General features: G+C 38.2%; 2 protein-coding genes across 2 annotated transcripts; one reads left to right on the top strand and one right to left on the bottom strand.

The window, feature by feature from the left end:
- Window positions 1–7,760: 7,760 nt before the first annotated feature.
- Window positions 7,761–10,396, top strand: LOC111898275 (protein trichome birefringence-like 34; the record flags this gene model as incomplete). The annotated part of the gene is made up of 5 exons (XM_023894197.3): window positions 7,761–8,254; window positions 8,745–8,919; window positions 9,022–9,218; window positions 9,521–9,679; window positions 9,784–10,396. Coding segments are annotated over 5 exons (1,368 nt in total), but the record flags the coding sequence as incomplete, so codon positions are not given.
- A 12,030-nt stretch (window positions 10,397–22,426) lies between these two features.
- Window positions 22,427–23,765, bottom strand: LOC111898239 (V-type proton ATPase subunit e1). Its single transcript, XM_023894172.3, has 3 exons — window positions 23,410–23,765; window positions 22,973–23,020; window positions 22,427–22,681 (listed from the first exon to the last, which is right to left on the bottom strand). Exons 1-3 carry the CDS (start codon window positions 23,505–23,507, stop codon window positions 22,615–22,617), a joined length of 213 nt encoding a protein of 70 aa, XP_023749940.1. The 5' UTR covers window positions 23,508–23,765; the 3' UTR covers window positions 22,427–22,614.
- Window positions 23,766–26,583: the final 2,818 nt, after the last annotated feature.

Raw genomic sequence — 26,583 nt, forward strand, 5'->3', positions numbered from 1 at the left:
TGTATATGTATTGTTTCTAGTATATCTGTATATGTATTGCTTCTAGTATATCTGTATATGTATTGTTTCTAGTATATCTGTATATGTATTGTTTCTAGTATATCTGTATATGTATTGTTTCTAGTATATCTGTATATGTATTGTTTCTAGTATCTCTGTATATGTATGATCCTGCGTTACCCCGATGGTAACCAGCTAATGATGTACTGATGAGTATGAATATGGAAGTACTTTTATGTCTATATATGTATATATGATGTATAAGTAATATTGAAACGACCTTCGGATGGTCACCCGAAATCCCACCAGACCACATCTCAAGGCGCGAAAAGGAAATAGGGCGGATGGCCTTCCTAAGTCCTTTAAACATTATTTATACATCTATACATATATGGGCATGCAATGGAATATATATAAAGCATAAATAAGTTTTCATAAAATATTTGAAGCATAAATATTGTATCAAGAGGAGATCGACTTGATGTCGATCTATAAAACAATTTAAAGGCATAAGTAAAATAAAACAGTTTAAGTATAAGAAGCATTTGTTTAAATCACAGTCTATAAGTAAATTTGGATAGTAAAACAGTTTGTAAAACATTTCAAAGTGAAGCAGTTTGTAAAACTTTTCAATAGTAAAGCAGTTTGAAAAATAGTTTGAACAGTGGTAAAAATCGCTGTTTTCCTAGTTATTAATCACATGTGATTAAACACAATCACATGTGATTGAAGTAATAACTTATAAGTATTTGACTTGTATTCCCCCCGTAAAGTATTTAAAACACTTAAAATCATTTCAAAGGTTGATTCAAGGGGTATGAACTCACTTGTGGTGAGTCATTTGAATTGCAGTGCCGGCTACCGTGCTAGGTGACAAACGGAGACTGGTTTACACGTACGAGCCTAGTTATCATATAATAAGCATATATATAACTAATTAGACATATAATAACTTAAATAAATAAGTTAATACACATAGGAAACATTTTAAACACTTTTATGAGTGTTTAAGGTCCAAATGGTTGCATCTAAGTTGCTACGGGACAAGGCAAAAGGGTTTGAAACATCAAAGGGCCTTGTATAGGAGTTCACCACCCAACAAACCCCACACCTTGGAGTTTACGGCCGTAAACTCATGGGTTTATGGCCGTGAACTCCTCAAATGGTGTTTTTGGGTGTTTTGTGGTGTTATCTTGCTTCTAGAACACTCCTAGCTTTATTGGAATAACACATGAAGTAGTTTAAGGCTTTAGAACACCCCATATGGGAGTTTATGGCCTAAGGTCCTTCACCTTAGAGTTTACGGCCGTAAACTCTAGGAATTTAATTGATTTGAGGCACTTAAACATCAAGAATGGCATCCATGAATTTATCTAAGGCTAATGGGGACAAGAGGCACACTTTGGTGCCTTCACTTGGAGTTTACGGCCCAAGTCATGTTCCTTGGCCGTAAACTCCTTTCAAGGAGTGGTTTAGATGTGTTCTACTCCCCATTCTAGTCCAAAAGGTGCAAGGTAAATTGTCTAAAGGCTTAAGGGTTGCTTGGAATGATTTTTGTCCCACAAAAAGGGGTTTACGGCCCAAGAAGGGTTCTTGGCCGTAAACTCCTAAAAACTTATGGTTTTTATGGGCTTTTGATGTTCTAAAGAAGCACAAGTACTAGTAGTTAAAGTCCTTAAGCATTAGGGGGAGTTTAGGGCACTAATTGCCCTTGAAAAGGGGTTTACGGCCCAAGGGAGTTCCTTGGCCGTAAACTCCTTGAACTTGTGTTTCTTGGATGCTTTTTGGCCTATAAAGATCATATCCTAACTCCTAAACAAGTTGTCTAACAAGGAATCGGGACTAGGAAGCCATAATGTTCCATTTTGGAGTTTACTCCCCAAGAACGTTCTTGGGCGGTAAACTCCCGGATCTTGATATCTAGACATGTTATTGTTGTTAATAAGCATTAAACAAGTATTGAAACACATATAGAAAAGTAGACTCACAATCTGGGATGAAAACCCGAAGATCCGTCAGAGAGAATATGGCTTTTCTCTATTTGGAATTGTGAATAATGAATTAATTTAATTCAGAAAACTATTTATAGTCCTGGAATATTTTGATAGAAAATATTTTCATTCCTGATATTGGACTGCAACAGTATGAAACTTGAAATGCCCAAGTTTCACAGAACCAGGAGTATCCACTCTCCTGACATCATCTAAAACATAAACCCTAATGTACACAAACTTGTTCGGAAAAAGCTTGAAAATCACTGAAACTGAACTAGCTTCTATTGAATAGATGATGTTCATACAATTGGAAATTTCGGGTTGTCACAGTAGACAACTCCTGCATCTCAGGGGGAGCTAGTCGATACGGTGCCTTGGCTATCGGAGCCGTACCAGGAATTAGGTCGATCCTGAACTCAACCTGTCTCTCAGGAGGTATCCCCGGCAAATCCTCGGGAAACACATCCGGGTAGTCTCGCACTATAGGAACATCATCAACTGTCGTCTTGCCCTTCTCCCGGGCATCCAAGACGTAAGCTACAAAACCGGCGCAGCCTTGCTGAACATAGCGCCTCACCCTTGCAGCGGAACAAAAGGTCGGTCCGTGCTGTGGCCTCTCGCCCTGAATCACTAACTCTCCCCCACTGGGAGTGCGAACCCTCACTAGCTGAAGCTCACAATCAATCACCGCCCCATTGGGGCTTAGCCAATCCATGCCCACAATAACCTTATTCCCTCGCAGGGGAATAGGTACCAGGTCCACTGAAAACTGCTCATCAAATAACTGAAGAGAACACCCTCTAAACACTCTGTCGACCCTCACGGTCCTATCATCTGCTATCTCAACCTCTAACGGACAATGCAGCTCCCATGGAGCTCTACTAAATCTCTTGCTAAGCGCAAGCGACACGAATGATCGGGTAGCCCCCGAATCGAATAATACCATAGCAGAAATGCCGTTCACAGAGAACGACCCTGAATAAAACATACAATCATAAGCAATATTCAATCAATAATAATAAAGACATAAAGGGAAGATACATACCCGCCACCACATCAGGAGTCGCTCGCGCCTCCTCTGCTGTCATCTGAAACGCCCTACTCTTCGCCACTGGCGCATCAGCTCGGCCCTGCCGGCCATCTGTAATCCTCAAGGTAGCAGGGGCAGGTGCAACCACCTTCCCTGCTGCAGCTAAACCCGGACACTAGGACTTTTTATGTCCCCTCTGATTGCACTGAAAGCAAATCAGATCTGATGCTGCAACGGCAGTAGCAGGGGCCGTACAATCCCTACTCAAATGCCCAATCCGACCGTACTTGTAGCAGCCGGAACTCCCTGCCTTGCACGCTCCCTCGTGCAATCTCCCACACCATCCACATTGACCGTGGCTCTGCTGACTCCTAGATCTGTGATCTGAAACCTTGGGCTTTTTGCCCGAACCGCCTGAACCCGAAACCGCCTCCGGTTTCCTCTTCTTCTCCATCTCGAGATCAATCTCCCTCTCCCGAGCCCTAGCAATCATATCTTCCAACGTTTTACAGCTGGACCGGCTCACAAACTGGCGGATATCGCTCCGCAAGATCTCATGATAGCGGGCCTTCTTCATTTCCTCATCAGCCACGTACTGAGGAACGAGAAGAGCCCTCTCCCTGAACTTGGCGGTGATCTCCGCCACTGTCTATGTAGTCTGGGTGAGGTCCTGAAACTCCCTAGCTAGCTGCTGCACCTCAATAACCGGTGCAAACTCCGCCCTGAACCTGGTAGAGAAATCAACCCAGGTCATGGCGTCCAGTGCTGCATCATCTCCAATGGCATGTCCGACCTCCTCCCACCAATCCCGTGCCCTGTCCTTCAGAAGACAGGACGCCAATCTGACCTTGTCCCCCTCGGGACACCTGCTAGTGCGGAAAGCGTTGGCCACATCCGCCAACCATCTAGTACTCGCTATGGGGTCCCGCGCCCCATGATAGTCCGGAGCTCCACATGCCCCGAACTCCCTGAATGTAAGGGTGCGCGACCCCATCATGGCCGCCATCTCGGCACGGAAGGTGCCCAATCTCTCATCCATCAGCTCTAGAATCCCCTCCTTGATCGAACCAAAGATCACAGGAGTCTGCTCTATAATGATGCGCGTAATCTCCGAAGAAAGAAACTCTCGGGTCTGCTCATCCATGCGCTCGTCCCCCGAGCCTGAACCTGATCCCTCCCCGGCACCTCCGCTGCCGGCTGCTGGTCTCGAACGCAAAACCACCATTCTGAAACACATCACAACTACATCAGAAAACGGAAATATCTCAAGGGATCATTGATTCTACAACTAGTTTCCTGGTATTGTCTCAGCCTTTCTTGATTCGAGTACGGATCCTCTGCTTTCAGTAGTACGGGCCCATACTACCTTCCACATCTATCCGTACTTTCTTCAAGAACTGCCTTGACTCCACCAGGTCACTTCTACTACTACTGATCTCTGCCACTCTCATCCTAGGCTTGCCCTAGGGAAACCTCAGACTCAACTCAACTAGTCCTCAGCTGCTGAAGGTCTCCTTATAATGCTAATTAGCCACCACCTGAACACCATCACATGTGACGAGGGTCAGATAATCCTTCAAGTAAAAGACCCGTTCCTATAACGGTTGGACTCAGACAAGAGCTGCGCAATAGGGCCAGTTCCAGCACTCTGGGATTATTCAACCCTGATCACATGTGGTGTGACGTGTTCACCTAATGGCTAACTCCCATCCCTCAGAACCCCACAAAGCACGAAGCAAGCAGCATTCGGATAAAGGAAACATACTCAGGCAAAACTATTCTCATAACGAGAAACTGTACTAGCATACAATGCTAAGCTCATACTATCAGGCATAACCTATACAGGCTATCCTACTGCTGTCTACTCAATACTAGCATGCAATTCTCATAAAGCTGTAACACATATAGCAAGCACATAAGGCATCCTCCTAGATCCTTAGTCCAATACTAGCATGATGTTCTACTGAAACTAGAACAATTAATCATAATAATAAAACTTGTATTGGTAATTTGGGAGTACTTACTTGAACTCAGCTGATCGCATGCACCACACCCTTATCTTGTTTTTAAAAAAAATTCTTTCTTTCTAAGTGCTTTCAAAATTCTTTTAGAAAACATTTTCTTTAAAAAAAATCTTTTTATTTCCCCTTAGTTTGAGTTCAGATACACCCGGAAGTGTATCCGAATCCCTCAAACCAGGGCTCTGATACCAACTTGTAACAACTCAAAAATACGACCAAAATTTTCATTTTTCAATATAACCAAAAACCATAATCTGAGTGTCATATCATAAAACCATACGTGATGTATCCCAACATGATAAAAACACTGTGCGGAAAAACTGTATCATATCTATGCCATATCAAAATCAAAGAAACTAAATCAACTCCCAGGATAAAAGCTGAAGCTATGGTGTGTGCGATGCCATCATCCCGAGCTCTTCCCTCTGCTTGCGGAAGTACCTGAAACCAAAACTGAAACTGTAAGCACGAAGCTTAGTGAGCTCCCCCAAACTACCACATACCAAACAATACATATATAAAGCACATAATGGGCCTTGCCCACTGCATCAGACCGAAGTCTGGAACTAGCTGCATCGGACTGAAGTCCGGAACTGACTGGGACCTTGTCCCCTGCATCGGACCAGAGTCCGGAACTAACTGCATCGGACCGAAGTCCGGAACTGACTGCATCGGACCGAAGTCCGGAACTAACTGCATCGGACCGAAGTCCAGAACTGACTGATCATGGCATAGCATAAAATATAACAACTATTATAAACACATAAACTGTATACTGCATCGGAACAGAGTCCGGAACACATAACACAAACATGCTTGTATCACAAAGACATCAAGCACTCTAATTACTGCATCAGACCAAAGTCCGGAACTACTGATAATTAAACGGGCCGGCATTGTGGCCGTAGAACCGTTCCTACCGAAAGGAAACTCACCTCATGAACTGGCTGCTGAGTGTATGGCTCTGGAGGCTAACTGCTACTGCTCCGGTATCTCCCCGGCTACAAGTCCATAAACACACTCAATCAAATGCTAAACACTGAATTGGGTAAAATGACTCTTTTACCCTTGGTCAAATTCAACTCTCGGTCAAGGTCAACTCTCGGTCAAAGTCAACTCTCAGTTGACCTGACTCGCCGAGTTGGGCCGCCAACTCGCCGAGTCCCTATTCTCACTCCTCGACCCTACTCGCTGCTACTCGTCGAGTATGGCATCGACTCGACGAGTACCCTCTCGATCCAAGAACTCAGACAATCTTCATCCGACTCGCCGAGACATATGAACAACTCGACGAGTTGTTCTTGAGTCTAAGGAGATTGCCTTGGACTCGCCGAGTTGTATGAACAACTCGCCGAGTCCCTCCATTACTGAGTCCACCCTCAACTTACTGAGTCCACTCCACTACTCACTGGACCCACTCGACACCGCTCAAAGGAAGAAATCGGGGACTCGCGACTCGACTCGCCGAGTCGTTCTTCCGACTCGCCGAGTTGTCGCCATACAACTATTCTATACTCGATTCTGCTCGAATCCAACACATACAAATGATAGATCTGAGTCCAATAAGCCGATTTACCACGTAAAGTTTCCAACTTTACGTGTACAAACACATGAACAAGGGAATAAAGGCTAAAAAGGCACTTAAAAGGGGTAGATCTAGGGTTAATATGCAAAATAGCTCCATAAAGGCAATAGATCTGGGCTCTACAACTCCTAAATGAACAGATCTAAGGATATCTCGGCATAATAGAGCTTCCATCACAACATAAGGCTTGAGAAAGGCATTAACAAGATCTAGAAAGGGTTTTAAAGCATAAAAGGGAAGGAAATCTGAAGAATACCTCAAAGAGCTCTTGCTTTCCCTTGAATCTCTGCTCTACAATCCTACTCCTTACTCCTTTCTTCTTCTCCTTCTTCAAGCCTTCACAAATGCACACAAAATCACTTAGAATCACTCAAGAACGAATTAGGGTTTTCTCACAGCTTTTGAGGGTGAAGGAGGCGAGGTTGGGGGCTATAAGGTGGCTTAAATAGTGGGCAACCCGGGGATTTAGGGTTTCTCCCAAACGGACAGACTCGCCGAGTCCAGAATATGGACTCGCCGAGTCGCCAACTAACACGTGCTCGAAATCCCGTCCCTACTCGGCGAGTCAGGCTATGAACTCGCCGAGTCCCTTTAACAAAACTTTTAAAAAAAAAAAAAATACCAAGGAATCATCATACCGGAAACGGGTCGTTACATCTACATACTTTATACTATGATATTTTAGTATGATTTTATTTGATACTTATGTTTCTTTGACTTGGTTTTTGGGAAAACAATATTTAACCTTAAATAAAAATGAAAAACTTGTTTTGAAAATGGGACGTTACATATAGGGATGTAAACCGCAATATATTCATAGACCGAGAACGTTAAAAAATGATAATAAGGAAGCAATTTATTCCGCTATTAGGAAGGGATTATTTTTTAAGTTTTATGAAAGACAAATTTTATTTATATAATTTTGTTATTAGATAGGATCCATTTTTGTATATTTATGAAACTCAGGGACCATAATAAAATTTTATGAAACACAATAATCATTTCTGAAATTTTATGGAGTACAAGGACCGTTCCTGGTATTTTTGAAATTTGTTAAAAGACAGGATCCATTTTGTGAAATGGCCCAATAAATGATGGAATATTTTTGGACACATCAACTACCAAACTGAGTTAAATACCAAATATGCAACAAAATCTTTCATTTCTTCTTTTACCACACTCTTTTGCGAACAACTTCAATTTCAATTTTTTCTTTTATCTCAAATTCAATTAAGAAGATCATCAAGAGGATAACAGAAAGTTTCAAAAGATTTGAAGAAGAAAAGAAGGGAATGGAAAAGCTACAAAGATTGGTTCCTGGGTATCGTTCAGTAGGGTTCATGCTTGTAATGGGAGTAACCATGGGAGTTGTTTACTTTTGTTTAGATCATAACAATGTAATAGGGTTTAATCTTATCGGAGAAGCGAATATAGCGGAGGATTATTCGTTTGAAGGTTGTGATTTGTTCAACGGGAGTTGGGTTTATGATAACAAATCGAGACCTTTGTACAATGAGAAAGAGTGTTCTTTCATGGCGGATGATTATGCTTGTCATAAATTTGGAAGAAAAGATTTCGAGTATCAGTTCTGGAGATGGCAGCCCCATGGCTGTGACCTTCCCAGGTTTTCTCTCTCTCTCTCTCTCTCTCTCTCTCTCTCTCTCTCTCTCTGTATATAGTTGACATATATGCATCACTCTCTCTCTCTCTGTATATAGTTGACATATATGCATCAGGAGTTGTACTGTGTGTTGTTGTAGCATACTAGCACTCATACTATTGCAATGCTTACCTAAGAAAGAAAACTGCAAAAGAAGTTGACTCGATGCATTAAGGGGTTGTACTTTCTCTGTGTTTGGGAGCTCAAGAAAAATGACAGTGCATATAAAACTTGTACTATGTGATGTGAGTAATCAAACATATACAAAGCTTATAAAACTCCAAGAAGTCGACACTATGTATTTGTTAGTTGTAAAATACAAGTCTATAAGTAGTTAAGTACACCCCATTAAGGATTTAGTCAAAGGAGAACGCGAGGTGTACATTGTGCTTTAATAATTGTACATTTTCATCTCGAATTGTACAATTCACCAATTTCATGGATAAATTTTTAGATTCAATGGAACAGCACTATTGGAGAAGCTAAGAGACAAGAGGGTTGTTTTTGTTGGAGATTCAGTAGGGAAGAACCATTGGGTGTCGCTCCTTTGTCTTATTGACTCATGGATCCCTGATCCATCTCATAAGGTTGCAGAATGGCATGGCTCATTGATTACGTTTAGAGCATCTGTAAGGGATCTGGTCGCTTTCTTTTTTTTATATATTATCAATACATAAATGTAAGACATTTATTTTATTTTATATGACTGAGATTCAACTGTGGCATGGAAGGAATTCAATGCCTCCATTGATTTTTATTGGGAACCATTGTTGGTGGAATCAAACTGCGATGATCCTGTTCATCATCGTGTACATGATCGGATCATGAAGATTGAGAGCATCGAAAAACATGCCAAACAATGGATTGATGCTGACATGCTAGTTTTTGACTCGTATACGTGGTGGCTTGTGCCTAATATGACACTCTTGTAAGCCTTCTTCGAGCATAAGACTGACAGACTAGACTAGATTAGACTGGACTGGACTGAATAAGCTTTGCCTAACTATATTCGATGATCAGGATGAGAAAGACATTTATGTCTTTTGCACAGACAATACAAGACAAGAGATCGAACAAAAGTATGTCCCACTTTGTTCAACATATTTGAATGGGACAAAAATGTAAATGTTTGTCCCATTACTATCGGTCTGATTTCTTATAACACAGTACAACTTGTTTTGTTATATTTTATTCTGCGTAATAAATGGGGCCAAAACTTGGTATTTGTAGGTGGGGATCATTTGAAAATCCTAATAGAACTTTAATAGAATCCGGAAGGGTAAGGCGTTACGAGATGGCTTTAAAAACATGGTCGAATTGGTTGGAAACTCACCTTAACCGCACCAAGACTAGAATGTTCTTCACAAGCCTCTCACCCGATCACAAAGAGTATGCATTATAATCAATCCTTAATTTATTAAAAACTATACATAATACATGTCAATTACCATATAATTAATCATATATTACTCCTTTGTTACAACTATTTCTAGGTATGGAGATCCGATGGGTGAAACATGCTATAATAAAACGGAGCCGATAATGGAACAAGGGTATTGGTCAAAGGGAACAGATAATGATTTGATGAGAACGGCACAATCAGTAGTACAAGATCTTGAAAAGAAAGGGTTAAAGATTGAGCTTTTGAATATAACACAACTTTCACAGTATCGGAATGACGGACACCCTACTATTTACAAAAGGCATTGGGTACCACCAACGGAATCAGAATTGGCGAATCCTATCGCTAATTCCGATTGTATACATTGGTGTCTTCCGGGAGTTCCTGATGTTTGGAATGAGATCCTTTATACGTACATACGCTGTAAAGTGTGAAATTTGGTTGTATGTTGAAAAACTTTACATATACAAGCCTAAAATACAAACCATAAAATGTCATATATTGGGTCTTATTATCAAGAGTGATTTTGGGTAGGTGATTATTGAGAGCATGGTATGTACACAATTTTAAAATAATTAAAATTCAAAGGTACCCCACCCCCAAAGTCTTTTTTGGTGATTTTGTTACACCAACCCTTTTGTTGTTTAGTGCTGTGAAATATTACAAAGTCATGTCTCGTGGGTTAATTTGAAAAACATATACCATATTTTTAGTATTGTGTTAATTCATGTGATATTGTTTCTATAACCATTTAATGGGAAAAAAACTATTGTCGTTGATTTAATATAACAGTTTCTTACTGTTTTGTCATTCTTTATTATTGTTTACCATTTTCTGGAATGATTTATAAAAAATGTTAAGTTGTTTTATATAAATTAAGGTTATGTTTGGCGTACTAGCTGAAAAACTAGCTGTTAAATAAAAAGCTAGCTGATGAAAAATGACGTTTGATAAAATTAGCTGAAAAGCTAGCTGAAAGATATAAAATGACATAAAAAGGTATTTAAAAAAATGTGTTTCTAAAATTAATTAAGAGGTATATTTGGAAAATTTTAAAAAAGCTACTTTAAGTAGCTTTTCAAAAAGCTAGCTGATAAACTAATTTTTGGTTTGCCAAACATGACAACTTAAAAAAGCTCGAAAAATAAGCTAGCTCATCAGCTAGTTGTGACGCACCAAACACAGCCTAAGAGATATATTATGTTAACTAATAGATTAATGAAAATACAGTTTTTATGTTTAACAGAGTAGCTGAAAAGTTAACTGGTAACCGATAGCTAATCGATAAAAATGATGTTTAATAAATTTAGCTGACGTCTGAAAAATATAAATTAACATATAAATATATTTTAAAAAAATATATTTATTATAATTAATAAAATCTATATTGAAAGAATAAAGAAAACGTTATAAGTTAGTTTAGAAAAAATTATATAGCTTTTAAGAAGATTAAGTTATAAATTATTTTATAAACTCTTTTTTTAGCTTTCCAGACATTACTAGTTAAATAACTTGTGAAATATAGCCTTTAAAAGTAATGTGTTTTTTAATAAAATTATATCATTTTAAATTTCGAACACTATAAATATCTTTATTAAAGTTTTAAGATATGAAGTAGTACTAAATAGAAAGAAGAACTGTCCAGATCCACAGGGTTCAAGAATCAAGATTTATCCTTTCTATGCAAAATAATGTGACAAGATTCAGCCTTATATTACCATCTTTCTTTTTCTTCTTTTTCATTAATGTGATATGTTCGGGATTGTTTTCGCTTTCAAACATAAAAGTCACATCTCCATGTTTCACGGGTTTAAAAGCATCAAAACTGAACAATCAATAATATTACATCCCACAATTTAAGCATCTTATTCTACGAAGGCAGCCGTATCAATTATATAAAGTCATTTTGTTTTGCCTCATTCTACAAAACTAATTGGTGTTATACAACACCTTACTACACCTATCAATATGCATAAGTACAACATTTGAAGGATGAGACTATTTCCCGGTAAATTTGTAACACCATGTATGCATACCGTATTTTTTTTTGGAAGGATCGATGCAGTGTTTACCGTATATTATGGTATGTGGTATAGTGAACACTGTATGGTCTTATTCGTAAAGAGACACTAACGACTCGGTGATTGGCTTTCTCTTTTTGAAAATTGTTTAGTGATTCATTTAATATTAATCCCACAATTTAAACGACTCAAGTGCCGAAATTCATTTTTACAATTGTGTACCCTCTACAATTCATAAAATCGATAATTTTCCAAACACATACGTGTAAAGCATGAGTCCAAGTGAAAAACTATACAAATAAATAAAATATATTAACAACTAGTTATCAGACTCATGTATGAAAAAATAAATAAATATAAAGGTCTAAATATTTGAGAACTCTGAATTTTTAAGAAAATAAAAAAATGATGTATTACTAAAATTGAAATGTTTTTTTTTTTTTGTATCTTTTAAATTTAAAAAAAAAATAATTTAAATAAAGAAACATAACAAACTAATGAACTTCAATTTAGAAATTTTAAAATTAGAAAATAAGTCCATTAATGAAATTGATATCCATTTACTATTACATTTATTGTAATTATTATATTAAAATATTATGCGAAATTTAATAAAATAAAAAAAAAACCTATAAAATGACACGTGAAAAAAAATAATTCAAAATAACCACAAAATGACATTTGACACATGTAGGAAAAATTTTTTATTTATTAGAGTAGATTATTAAAGTAGATTATGAAAAATACTATATAGACAACTTGTAAATTTCTAAGGAAAAAAAATAATAATAAAAAACAGGTGAAAAACTTTTAGAGTGAATTCTAGTTTTGGTCCTTGTGGTATACATCTTTTTGCAAGTTTAATCGTAGTTTAAAAAATGATACTCATGGTTGGTAAATCCATCATAATGGTTCCTTCCTCCCTTCTTATCTTTTGTACATGTAGTAAGTATAAAAAAACAATTTTGCCTATGGAACAAATCTATAAAAAAATATAAGTTAGAGGAGTCATTTGTAAATTATTCCAAAAAATAAAATAAGAACAACAATTCATTTCTCTCATCCGGTCTCTTTTCTCATCTCTCTATCTTTCTCCTCTCCTCTCCCTTCACTCTTCTCTCTTGCCCCTCTCCTCCAATAAGCATTTTCGGTTACTCCCACAACATCGTTGCTTATGTTTCACTCTTCTCTAGAAATGTTGGCCTCACACAAACTCTACTTTCGATTACCACCACGTCGGATCACCAGATCTTCTATCTGAAGCACCCATCATAGTTTTTAAAAAGGTTTTAAAACAAAATGTATGGAAAATATGGTCCCATTATAGTTTTCAAATATTTAAAAATAGATTATTGTGGAATTATGTCCCAATGTTTCAAAATAAAATGAACTGGTTGAAATAACACAGTTCAAGTCTTTACCACACATTGTGACTTTCTAAAATGTCCATGCTACATTCTAATCAACATCCAAGTCTTCAATGTAACATTCAAAATTTCAAATCAATTTTTTATTTTTTATTTTTCATTAACTAAAACATTGTTTATAAAAACTCATCTCAAGAAAATCACAAGTATCAAATACAAATCATCATCATAATATCAGAGTGTCCCAAAATATCCAGAATCATAAACTGCAGGTGAATGTGTACAATCAAGTCTTCGCCTTCCAGTAATCATCAAAAGTACTTGAAACACATATAATCAACAATTGTAAGCACGGAGCTTAGTGAGTTCCCCAAAGTATCACATACAACACAAAGCAAATAAATAGTTATGAGTTATCAGCAACCCTGGAGACTACCCGAAGTCTCAGTGGGCAAACATTATGCCATGTGGATTATCAGCAATCCTAGAGACTACCTGAAGTCTCAGCACACACAGTAACACATATCACATTAACAACAAATAGACCTAGTTGTTCAACACATATATTCTACCACACAAGTAAGTATAGTGAGGAGACTCGCCTCGCATAAAAGACTGATATAAATCACACCCGAATTGTCGAAACTAGACTTTGCTTATTAATCACACCAAATAACCCTAATTAGCAATAAAGGTAATTATCCAAACTCAACTAGTCTCAAGCCAAGTCTAATCCATAATTTGGGCAAAAGACCATTTTGCCCATTTAAAGACCAAAACCATCACAAATTGACCAAAATTCACACTAGGTCAAAAGGTCAAAGGTCAACACATTTGACCTTACGCGCGGTGTACCAAGGCTCTACGCTTAACGTAGTACAAAGTCCTGAAAACGAGCTCCCAACTGGCTATGCTGGGCGTAGCCAGATTTACACTCAACGTACTTGGCCTAAACTCACATTTTAATTTTTAAGGTCTTAATCATTAAGACAGTTCACCCCAACCTCATATTTGACCCTAAAAGACATTCTAATCCATAAAGTCTATAAATTTATGCCTTTGCATGGCTAAAGAGAGCCCAATCCCAAACCTCTATCTTCTAACATCACCAAAAAATCCATAGCTCATGTATGGATGAAAGCAAAGGACCAAGCTTGCATTTTTATGACTCCATGCACTCAAAAATGTCTAAAAGGACAACTCAGATGGCCTAAAGTAATCCATAATCACAAGGAACAAGGTTTTGGGACAAAATGATCATAAACTTAAGCCCCTAACAAGATGTAGAAAAGCAAGCCTCAAGGTATGAACTTTGTACCTCATTTACATGAATAATGAGTTGTAGATTCTGGATCCAAGAGCTTGAATGCACCACCACTTCTCCAATGATCTTCCTTCACCACCAAGATCACCAAAAAGCACTCAAAAGCTTCAAAACTCATACTCAAGGGTTAAGGTTTCGATATTAGAGCTAAGAGGGATGGAGGTTGGTCATAAGAAGGTCCAAGGGGGAATAAGATGCTTAAATAAGGGACACAACCCTAAAAATTTAGGGTCTTGGGAACAGCGTGAGTACGCCCAATGTACAAAACAAAAGTCGCGATCCTTTAATGACTTACGCCCGACGTACACTTCATGTACGCCCAATGTAAGGACCTATTTTGCAAGATAATTTCATTTATATGGTTGAAAATGGAAATACCTGAAAACGGGTGTTACAATTCTCCCCCACTTAAATCAAACTTCGTCCTCGAAGTCAGCTGCTGGGAAAAGATTAGGGTAATGCTCATGCATCTTAGCCTTGGGCTCCTAAGTCCACTTAGAGCCTCTCCAATGTTTCCACTGAGCTTTGACCAAGTTCACCACCATGTTCCTCAAGGTCTTCACTTTGCTATCCAGAATCACCACCAACCTATCGATGTAATTCAGACGACCATCGACCTAAATATCCTCCAAAGGAATCAACTTTGCCTCATCGGCCACACACTTCCTTAACTTGGAAACATGGAAGGTGTCATGAATCTGACTCAACTCCTCTGGAAACTCCAACCGGTAGGCCACGTTGCCCATTCGAGCTACCACTCTGAAAGGCCCAATAAGCCTGGGGCACAACTTGCCCCGCTTCCTGAATCAGATAACATATTTCCAAGGTGATACCTTTAGGGGTACCAAATCTTCAACCTGAAACTCTAACTCAAAGGTGATACCTGTAGGGGTACCTATACATAATCATGCAAGAGTCACGCAGACAGCTAGCATCCTAACATAATAAACCATGGGTCGACATTGGTGCCTACGACCCGCTAGACAGAGTGAGGAGACTCGCCTCACACTGTCGAATCATAGAGACGATCCCTAGCTGCTGGCTGACAGATTCCTCGAACTATCAATATAAAAAAATACCCAATTAACAATTAGGTTCCAATCCATAACCATAAATCCATACTCGGGGTAAAAAGACCATTTTACCCCTAACCTACCTTTGTCCAAGACTAACGCCCAATCTCACAATCTAAAAGGCCCAAAAGACAAATAATCAACCAAGGCCCAAATATGGCCTAATTTTCCAAATTGTGCCCAAACCCGTTACATGGGCCTTACCCTAAAGCGCAACCAATTTTCCTAGTCCAAAACACTTGTACTCAGATGGCCCATTAAGAACTCAAACACCTAAGCCCAAAAGGAAACCCAACCACGAAGCCCAAATGCAAAAATCCACCTAACTAAGTACGCGGGGCATACTCGCTATTTGGCTTGTACGCTGCGCGTACAGACTTGTACTGACAGCATACAAATCCTTTAAGCCAAAATCGATATTAAGCTCTTAATGCTTAATTCCAGAAGTCCAAACCACAAATCTAAGTCCACACAAGTGTCTAGAACCACAAAGTCACTGACTTGGTGAATTTGCATGCTCCAAAAGAACCAATCTTCAAGATAAAGCGTTATACTTTCACCAAATGGACACCATCTCATGCATGGGGGATTCCAAACCCTAAAGGAGGCAACTTTATGCATATAAAACCTCAGAAACACCAAGAGTGGCTACACATAGCTCGTGGAGTGGTACCAAACCACTAGATCTCATTCTTGACGCTAAAAAGGGACCAAAACTCATACAACATAGATTTAAGCCAACAATGAAAAAGATCAAAGCTTTTTTTTTTACCTCAAACAAGCTAGAAATGAAGCACATAATCAAGATCCACAAGCTCTTCATTTATCCACAACCTTGCACCATGTAACATCCCGAAATTCAGGTGCGTCTCTTAAACCCTTCTCCTTTTCCAAGTTGTCAAGTTAAACCCTTAAATGAAATGTTAAGGCAAATGAGTACGTTGGGCGTACTAAGGAGTACATTGCGTATACTCATGCGCTTAAGTTGGACGCGGACTCGCCTAGGTATGTTGGGCGTACCCAGGGTTACGCTAGGCGTAGCGGGCCCAGATGTAAACCCTAATTTGTGACTTATGCACTATAAAAGGAATGCTAAGGCCTTATCCTCAAACACCATTTCAGAGAGTGAAACCCTAATAGAGAGTTATCTTTCGTTCCTAGCTTGTGTGTTTGTGTTCTAAGCTTCAAAGTGCCATTTCAAGGTAGTGAAAGAGAAGAGGAGGCCATTTTAGGAGCTACAAGTTGGTGAACAAGAGTAGATCCGAGTTCTTCGGAGGTTGGAGCTTCTTTCTGAGGTAAAAAGCTCAAAACTTTCCTTTTCATTTGTGATTTGTGCTTCTTGGACCAATTTTTAGGGTTTTTGGTCCCAAGGTGGAGACTTTATGAGCTAATGGTCTCCATTGGCGTAGATCTGCCATATTTCAGGGTTATATGAGTTGTATGTTCATAAAAATCCAATCTTGGACGTGAATATTGAGCCATGCATGAGATCTAGACCTTATGAGGAAGAAGGAAAGGTGTTAGAGTGATTAGGGACCTTTACAGCCATGCAAAGTCTTAAAGGTTCCGACTTTATGGAATAAAAGGCTTAGGGAAAGTCAGAGCTGAAAGTTGAATGAGTGTCTTAACCGTTTAAGACCAAAATCCAAGAAAAGGCTGAAACTGAGACTTATGGTGGGCGTAACTCTCAGTACGCGCAACGTAAGGGGTTGAGACCCCGATTATGGATCGCCGACGTACACCCCACGTATAGAGAATGTACGCGCCGCGTACTGCCTCCTGTTGACTTTCGTTAACTTTTAGGGTTTTGGTCAACATTTGGACTTTTGGGTCAGGGAGGGGTTAAATGGTCTTTTACCCTTCTATGGGATTGTAGGGATGGATTTAATCTAGCCTTTGAGAGCCATTATTTACTTGAGAGTACTGTTTATGTGATTAGGCGGGGGCTAGATCAGTGTTTTCGTGTGCGAGATTATCCGAGATACCCGATGTGAGTCTTCTCACTATACATTACCTAGAGTGGTATTTATGTGTAGACCGGAGGGTCTTGTATGCTATGTGTATGTACGAGATTATGTGCATTTTGTTATATGTATGCCATATGTTGTATAGACCGGACCGGAGGGTCCAACTATATAGACCGGACCGAAGGGTCCAACCGAAGGGTCCGACGAGCTATGACCGGACCAGAGGGTCCAACGAGCTACAGGACTGGAGGGTCCCGCTGAGACACATCAACCGGAGGGTCGTGCTGTAGCCTCGAGTGGCGTATGTGTTGTATGTGGTATTTTGGGGAACTCACTAAGCATTTATGCTTATAGTGTTATGTGTTATGTGTTTCAGGTACCAGTGATGACCGCGGGAAGGCATCGACATGATCCGTACACACTCGTGGAATTTTATTTCTTGAGATTCTGGGATGTTTTGTGATGATAACATTGGAGACATTATGTTTTGATATTATCTTGTGATTAAAAGTATGTTTTAAAAATGAAAAATTGTTTTGGAAATTTACATTGTTACACACCAAACTCCATCTTCTTGGAAATGACCTAAAATCACCAAAATACACATAATGACTTCAAAAACACCACCATGGAGGCTAAGGGACGATTTCTAGGGTTTTGGGGACTTGGATGCTGGTAAAGAGGCCAACCAAAAAAACTTAATGTGCTTATATTGGGTACAACATCCAAATTAGGGTTTTCACTTTACCCCTTGTACGCCCAGCGTACGAGGTCTCGCACCCCCAATCCAATCCTCACAGTACGCTAAGCATACACCACATTTCACCCAGCGTAATTCCATTTACATATTCACGTACTCCCTAGGTATGCCCCGCGTACCAGGGCTTCCCCTTACACCCTTAAACACTCCAAATGCCATAATCTTCGTTATAAATCCGATTCCGACGATCCTTATATCCATGAAAAGGTAATGAGAAGCTCTACACTTTAATCAACTCATACCTGCCTTACCATATCCCGAACAAACTTCCTTTTCCCATAGAAGCCCGAACTGACATATTACCAAAATACCCTTTGGCTCCAGACTGCCATAATCTTCGTTATAAATCCGATTCCGACGATCCTTATATCCATGAAAAGGTAACGAGAAGCTCTACACTTTAATCAACTCATACCTGCCTTACCATATCCCGAACAAACTGCCATAATCTTCGTTATAAATCCGATTCCGACGATCTTTAAGGGTCTCGAGTCTGCTAGTATCCAATTCTTGATCACCATCACGAAAATGGGAGACGATTCGAAATAGGTTGTTACAGTTTGGGTTTCGATATCAGAGCTAAAAAGGATGGATGCTATCCATAAGAAGGTCCAAGGAGGAATAAGATGCTTAAATAGGGGACACAACCCTAAAAATTTAGGGTTTTGGGAACAACACGAGTACGCCCAACGTACTCAATGTGTACGCCTAATGTACACAACAAAATTCACGATCCTTATTGACTTACGCCCGACATACACTTCTTGTAGGCCCATCGTAAGGACCTATTTTGCAACAAAATTTCATTTTTAGGGTTGAAAATGGAAGTACCTGAAAATGGGTGTTACATTCTATCTGAGCACAAATCAAAATAAGTTAGACAATGAAAATGAATAGTGAGAATACCCGATGTTGACTCACTTTAAGTAATGATGACAATCATTACACTAGAATGAAACCTCTGAAATCAATATAAAACCAAGAAAATACCATAATAGGTAATAAACCAATATGTATAGTGCTAACGACTCAAATATCCAAAAGAGAAGGGGTATAAGAACCCATATTCAAAATTCAAGGATATAATATCTATAAACCGAATCCAAGAGTTTAGTAATTCATAACTCACACCTAAAAATGTAATAGCTCCAAAATCCAATATCGAGCTTTAATAAACCACAATCCATAACAAAAGGAATTAATATTCTATAATTCAAAGCAAATGATTTATTAATCCATAACTCCAGACAAAAGGTTTAATAATCCACAATCCAAATCAAAGGGTTTATTAACCAACCCATAATTCCCAAAAAAAGCTTGAATAATACATAAACTCATAATCTAAACAAACTAATATTCGAACTCATGAATAGTATGTACGAAACATCGTATTTAACTTTTTTCCAAAACCAAACAAAATATGGACTCATGGGAAGTATGCATTTAGCACCACCTCCAACTTTTTTTTGTGTAACATAACAATTAACTCAATAGGTTAAAATGGAATAATTCTACAAACAACGAATAATAATAATGGATATGCATCTATCCTAACCCGAGTCAATCTCATAAGTCCAAACTCTTAAAAATAGTGATTGTTAAATACTTTGGACTGATGAATAGTGAGCACAAAGCACAAAGCCTCAAGTCTTGTCCATCTAAACCAAACTAGGCAAGGTGAACCATCAAATAATGCAACACACGAGGTAGCGAACATTGTTTGTACACATGCGAGCTTTCTAGAATCATACTCACGACCCACATCTTGGTTATTCAAAATAAGGGATCCTAAAGTCTTGTGGCCGCTCAACTCAACTTAATCAAAACCATTTCAAAACTATGCATAGATTTATCAAAACTATAGATATCTCAAAAAGGGGTTTATGAATGAAAATAAATACCATTGGCACACATATATCAAGAAAGATCATATTATATGATATGAAACAAAACAATCATATATAATCAAAACAAGACAAATGAAATCAAATTAATTATATAGACTTGTACTCCCAGTAAACCTACCTTAGGCAATAAACCCAACTTCCTTGCTCCTTTAAGGATATAGTACTTCTACCCTTCACCTATTATATAACATAAAAATCTTATATAATTACCAAAATATCCTTCCAAGGCTGGTTAACTTATTTAGCAATTTTTCTATTCTTTTCAAGCTCATAAAAAAGTTATGGAAGCAACCAAAGGCTTCAAGGATGGGCTAAATTCAAGTTAAAGCACTTTTGGGATTCGATCAGAACCCAAACCTGCCCGGGTTGGATTTACGTTGGGTTTTGGCCTGCTTATACTTTGATCTCTTCACCCCCCCCCCCCCCCCCCCCTCGAAAAAAAATTGTAACTTAACTGGTGATTACTAATAATAAAAATAAGTCTTAATATCATTATTTAAATTAAAATAATTCATATCCTAATAAGTGTCTCAATTTATTAAGTATTTAAAGTCAAGTTTGAATGCACACTAGAATTTCATCAAGTAATACCTTAGGTTTTAGAGCTTAATTGTTATATTTAAAGATAAAAAGATACTTAAACTGCTTTGAATTGAATAAAAATAGGAAAATTTGTTGCTTGGAGCAAAAGGAACATATTGGAGCTGAAAAAGACGAAAAATGAAAAAGCGCCAGAAAATCGGAAAGACGTGTCGCACCCTTTAAAAGACATGTTGCGCCATGCCCAAATTTAGAAAAAGATCAGAACATCAATAAGATCGTGACAAAGTTGAAAGAAGATTAGGTTAGCATCGCGAATTCTTACTCTTCTCACTGCTAAGTCTGAGAGTCTATAAATATCCGATTTTACAACCCTAGTATAGTGTGAAGCAAAGGAGAAACCTTTGGTATGATAAATATTTGTCCAAGAACCATTTTTTGTCGATTTGAAGGCCGAAGAACACAATAGGAGCATCGTTTTGAAGATCAAAGTTAGGAAACGTTAATTTATCATTCAATTTGTCTTAGATATCATGTTTAGCTATAAATTAATGATTTTTTTTTCTGTATTCCTGTAGAGATTATGGGCTAAACCCTTTTTACTTCAACTTTGACGTAGATGATTCCTAGATACTATGGGTTGATTTGTTAGATTGATTTGTAAAGTTAGATTATTTATGTATGATTGATCGTTTTACTTATATAATAAAGTTTCTATTTTTATCATCTAACTATGAGTTTATTGTAGCTTAGAGGACCACTCTTACTATATGAACTTGTATCTTAATAGTTTTTTTTATCATAAATTATTAATGATATATTGAACAAATCATAAAGTTAGATTGGAGCTTAGATTCATGAACTAACGCTTAGATTGAGTTAGAAATTCGATTTTAATGACTAATTTCACATAAAATTCAGATCTATATAGAGCTACAAACCTTAAATTCAATCTAAGAGATTGAGATGAAGATTTTTTTTTTTGTACCTTACTCCAATGGTGAAAACCTAGCTTCAATTTCCTTCAAAAACACTTTGGTTTAACTTCAATCTCTTAATCACTCATGAAATCACCATTTCCTCTCATCCCTCTCTTCTTTCGACCAGTCTAATGAATGAGGAAGAGTAAGTGGCTAGTCATTCTAAAAGTTTGAGAAATTTGGCAACTAAGGTCCCTTCTCTACTTATTCTCTCAAATGGACCCTTAATTGACAAAGAAGTTTGATCAATACTCTTATGATTCAAACTAACCCCCTCTCCATAAAATTATTGTCATTTTAGTCCTTAGATCAAGTTAAGACAGAAGGAATCAAGTACGGCTGATTACCCTTATTTCTGTATTTTCAAATTAAAGTTTAATTAAATTATCAAAATTCATAAATCTTTTTTATTGATCAACTAATGAATTATTTAATACTTAGAAGTCTTTTTAAGTTAATTTTTATTTTATTTAATTTATTTTTACACAAAAAAAAAATGCGAAAAAAATCAACCCAAAAAAAAAACATATGTAACATGCTCCACCCTCACCAGATCTACACCACAGCGACAAATCCACCCAACATTTCCTTTCCTGTTAGAGATCCCATCATCACCACTCAAAATCTATCCACTCAAAATATTTATATAGAAAGATAATTTCTTACATACATACAGCAGAAGCACGTATTGCAAAAGAATTGAAAGTGTAAAAATGAGGAGGATAATGTGTTAGTTCATTCAAAATAATTCAACAAAATGTTAACCAAACAAACAACCTACAGCAATTAAAATAGTAGTACAATCAATTGCTTGACGCTTATTTCATTAAGAGAAACATTCAGTCACTTTTCAAAATCAAATAAAATACAAACATAATTTACAACAAATGTATATCCCGAGAAGAATGCGTGGCTTATTGATATTTCCTATTCCATTCAATCCTTAATTCACAAAATTATAAACCAAAGAGGTTAAAAAAACCTCATTCACTTTCACTCAGAATTGGGACAATGAGAGGATTCATCTGTGCAAGATATACAATAGCCCACCTGCACAAAAACACAAAAACACATTTTAGCAAATCAATGATTAAAAATTTACATATACTATAATGTTAGGATTTGGATATATTATATAGCTTTAGGATGAAGATCAGTTTTTCTTTATAGGATAAGGATGTGATAACTGATGAGGGTTTATGGTTACAAATGTATATAAAAAAGGATTAAGATAACCAAATTATTATGCTTGATTCGATTAATTGAGCATTTAGCAATGTATATATGTCTTAACATGTACAGAATTCCCATTGCTACAAAGAATGAAAGTGTTAAACTTACATCATCCAACAGCATACTGTTGCAGTGATCACCAATGTGAGGTGGAACCTGCGTTAATAATTACATGTAATTGATATTAGTGGCAAACCCAACATTCTATCAATACATCTAGAGTAAAGTAATGTGAAGATACAAATCGAAACTAATAGCACAAGTTGAATGATCAAACTTCAGTTATTTGCAGCGATCTGATCAACTACGTACTCGATCCCTAAAATGGGTACACGATGATTACAGAAGCCAAACATTTCTAAGTGTACAAACAACGATCTATATGTTAAACGTGTAGATTTCTTAGCATGGACTTTGAAGATGAACAACCCAATTGCACTACCCGGAGACAGGGATTGACATATATGAAAGCGGGATTAGAGGTAGCATAAAAATTAACAGATTCCAGAGAGCAAGTGATATTGGATAATATCAGAGAAACATACAGATTAGCAGATGGCCCTTTGTTGCAGCAGATTCGAGCGCAAAGAGACGCGATGATTCCAATAACAACGAAAATCAGGGTTGTAAGTAGAAACCCCATCGTTGTAGATCCCTCTGATGTGAATAGCAGTCAGAATCGATCTGTTGAGAGGAGAAGAAGGCGGTTGCGGGGATGGAAGCGGCGAAAATAGGGTCGGAGATGGATGGATGGTGGTGGTGATTTTTGAGGAATCAAAAATCTATCGTCGCCAAATTGATACAGAATAGCAGATCGGCTGGATCTTGCACGTTGAGCTTATTTTTAATTTTTATTAGATAAAATATGTTTTGCTTTTATATGATATATCAAGTCTTTATAAATTTTCATCGATTTTAATTAACATGTTCGGATAATAACTTGAAAAACAATAAAATTCCTTATTATAAGTTTTTGCTGTTTATTTGTGAAATTGAATGGCGGAAATTATTTTATCTTAATAAACGAGAAACCATTTGTGTAACTATCATAAAATATAGGTAAAAATAGGTAAAATTAGAGGGGTATTTATGTGTGTGAACAGTAGAAGAAAAATCGGTTCCAAGTGCCCTCACGACTCTGATATATCAAGTGTCACCGAATTATTGGTTGTGATTTTTTTCTTATTAATTTTTTATCATAATCTTTTTTAGGTATAAAAAACTTAAAAAAGACAAAGTTTTAAATTTATCTATAAAATAAGCATAATCATAAATTTTGAAAATATATTTGAAAATATTTATTTTTATGAAAAAAAAAAAACTCAAGTTAGTAAATTTTCTACTCATTATATTAATAGAAAGACAAAATTGCAAAAATGGTCCCTGTGGTATGTAAAATTTTGGGGTTTTAGTCCAAACAGTGAGTTTTTTGATTTCGTAATCCTTTTGGAGTGGTTTGTATGTGAAAATAGTCCCTCTAAAAATTGAAATGACTATAATACCCTTGGGGTATTTATTTTTCATTTTTCTTTCATTTTTTTTAAAAATTTAATATTTATTTATTTATTTTACAATTAAAAAAATAATAAAGGTCTCTCTCTCTCTCTCTCTCTCTCTCTCTCTCTCCCTCCCTCCCTCTCTCTCTCTGATGATCCATCACCCAAAACACTCACTCTCATTGAAGGCTTCAACCGTTGGCTGTTGCAGAGAAACACCACCACAAGCACCCTTTTCGGCTGTTGCTACATTTCTCAACCCCCACAACCCCGATTGAAGGCTTGAATCGTCGGAAAAATCGACTCCTCCTTATTGCTTCATAGAGAATCAGGAAAAGAAGAAAGAAAGAAGGCTGATGTTGCTTTCGGTCCCTTTTCATCTTCGATCAGAAGGGAATCGAAGATGTAACGTCCCAAAATTCAAGACTAAAAATTTCTTTTAATAAAGTATCACTTAAAGTAAAATCATCATTTCAAAACATAAACAGAGTATTAGTTTTCAAAACACATGTTCTTTATCAGAGTAAAATATTCCCAGGCTGACTAATCTATGGTGTGTGCCATGCGATCATCCCGAGCTCTATCATCCGCTACCGGAAGTATCTGAAACCAAAACTGAAAGCCGTAAGCACGAAGCTTAGTGAGTTCCCCAGATACCACATACCATACAAACCATTCATAGCTAAGAATCATACATAACTGACTTATCCATAACCCAGTGAGGTGCTATGTGCCAAACATAGTCTTGCCATTATGCCACGGGTCGCACGTGGTCTTCCTGGTCAAGCCTGGGCCGCTCCCTGGGTCTTACAGACAAGTGCCAAGGGCCACCCCCTGGTCTTACAGACGTGTGCCAAGGGCCACCCCCTGGTCTTACAAACAAATGCCAAGGGCCACCCCCTGGTCTTACAGACAAGTGCCAAGGGCCACCCCCTGGTCTTCTATGCAAGTATCACAAAGACAACTGTACATACTATTCTACTTAGCTAAACATCATACAGTGTGCCAGAAGCCACCTCCTGGTCTTTCATATCTATAGCATACAATGCGCCAGGAGCCACCTCCCGGTCTTTCATACATATTGCCTAGGGCTAACCCTCGGGTCTTCCTACCATACCACGTAACATACTGTGTGCCAGGAGCCGCCCCCTGGTCTTTCATGAATATTCTAAATGGGCCGGCATTGGTGCCCTAGACCCATACAAACAGTGAGGAAACTTACTTGATACTGCTGAACTGCTGCTGCTAAACCCTTTGACCGCTACCCGTCCACTGACCGAACTTCTGCTCTACTTGCTTCCCGAGCTAACAATATCAAAGCAACACTGAGTCTAACTGACCCCCAAAAGACAACCAAGTCAACTCAGGTCAAAGTCAAAGTCCTGGTCAAAGTCAACCTTCCAGGTCAACCCTACTCATCGAGTCACCCTACTGACTCGCCGAGTTCATAAGTCCAGAATCCTTCCACTCGCGACTCTACTCGCCGAGTCAGCCCCTGACTCGCTGAGTCTACTGATTCCTGATTCCTGTCTTGTCCAACTCACTGAGTCCTTGCTCGACTCGCTGACTCGAGTCTTAACTCGAAGGGTTTGGGGACTACGCGACCTGACTCGCCGAGTCTAAGAACAGACTCGCCGAGCACACGGCAACCTTCATCCAACTCGCCGAGTTGTTCATCCAACTCGCCGAGTTCATGCCTATCTTCATCCGACTTGACGAGCTGTTCATCCCACTCGTCGAGTTCCTCCTCATCTTCATGGTACTCGCCGAGTCCACTCAAAGGACTCGCCGAGTCCATTCAGCTCTCCCAACATGCAGAGGGCTTTTGGGTTATGCAGGGACTCCAATCCATAGATCCATACTTCCAAAACTCCATCCCTACGTAAAGTTGCAAACTTTACGTATAACTAAAGAGATCTAGGCTCAAAACACATTAGGGTTTGGTTTAAGGACACAAGGGCTTCACCAACTACTCATCTCCTGATGCTTTATGACATAATGGACTCACCCAACCATAGATCTGAAGTGGCAACAACATATCTAAGCCCCTAATCCGATTTGGGCCTCAAACAACCATAAAAACCCCCAAATCTCATGGCAAAATAGATCTAGATGCAAAGAAGGGAAAATGGCAGCTTAATACCTCCAAGATGAACACAACTGAAGTAGATCTCGAGCACACACCTCTCCCTTGAAGCAACCTTCTTGATCTTCAAGTTTCCT

Source organism: Lactuca sativa, chromosome 9 (genome assembly GCF_002870075.4).
Source record: "Lactuca sativa cultivar Salinas chromosome 9, Lsat_Salinas_v11, whole genome shotgun sequence".
NCBI lineage: Eukaryota > Viridiplantae > Streptophyta > Magnoliopsida > Asterales > Asteraceae > Lactuca > Lactuca sativa.

Excerpts from the sequence above, each read along its gene's own strand:
- LOC111898239 (XM_023894172.3), bottom strand. The coding sequence starts at position 23,507 with ATGGGGTTTCTACTTACAACCCTGATTTTCGTTGTTATTGGAATCATC. Across the intron at positions 23,021-23,409 it reads AAAGGGCCATCTGCTAATCT|GTTCCACCTCACATTGGTGA; the intron begins GTATGTTTCTCT and ends TTATTAACGCAG. Across the intron at positions 22,682-22,972 it reads ACAGTATGCTGTTGGATGAT|GTGGGCTATTGTATATCTTG; the intron begins GTAAGTTTAACA and ends GTTTTTGTGCAG.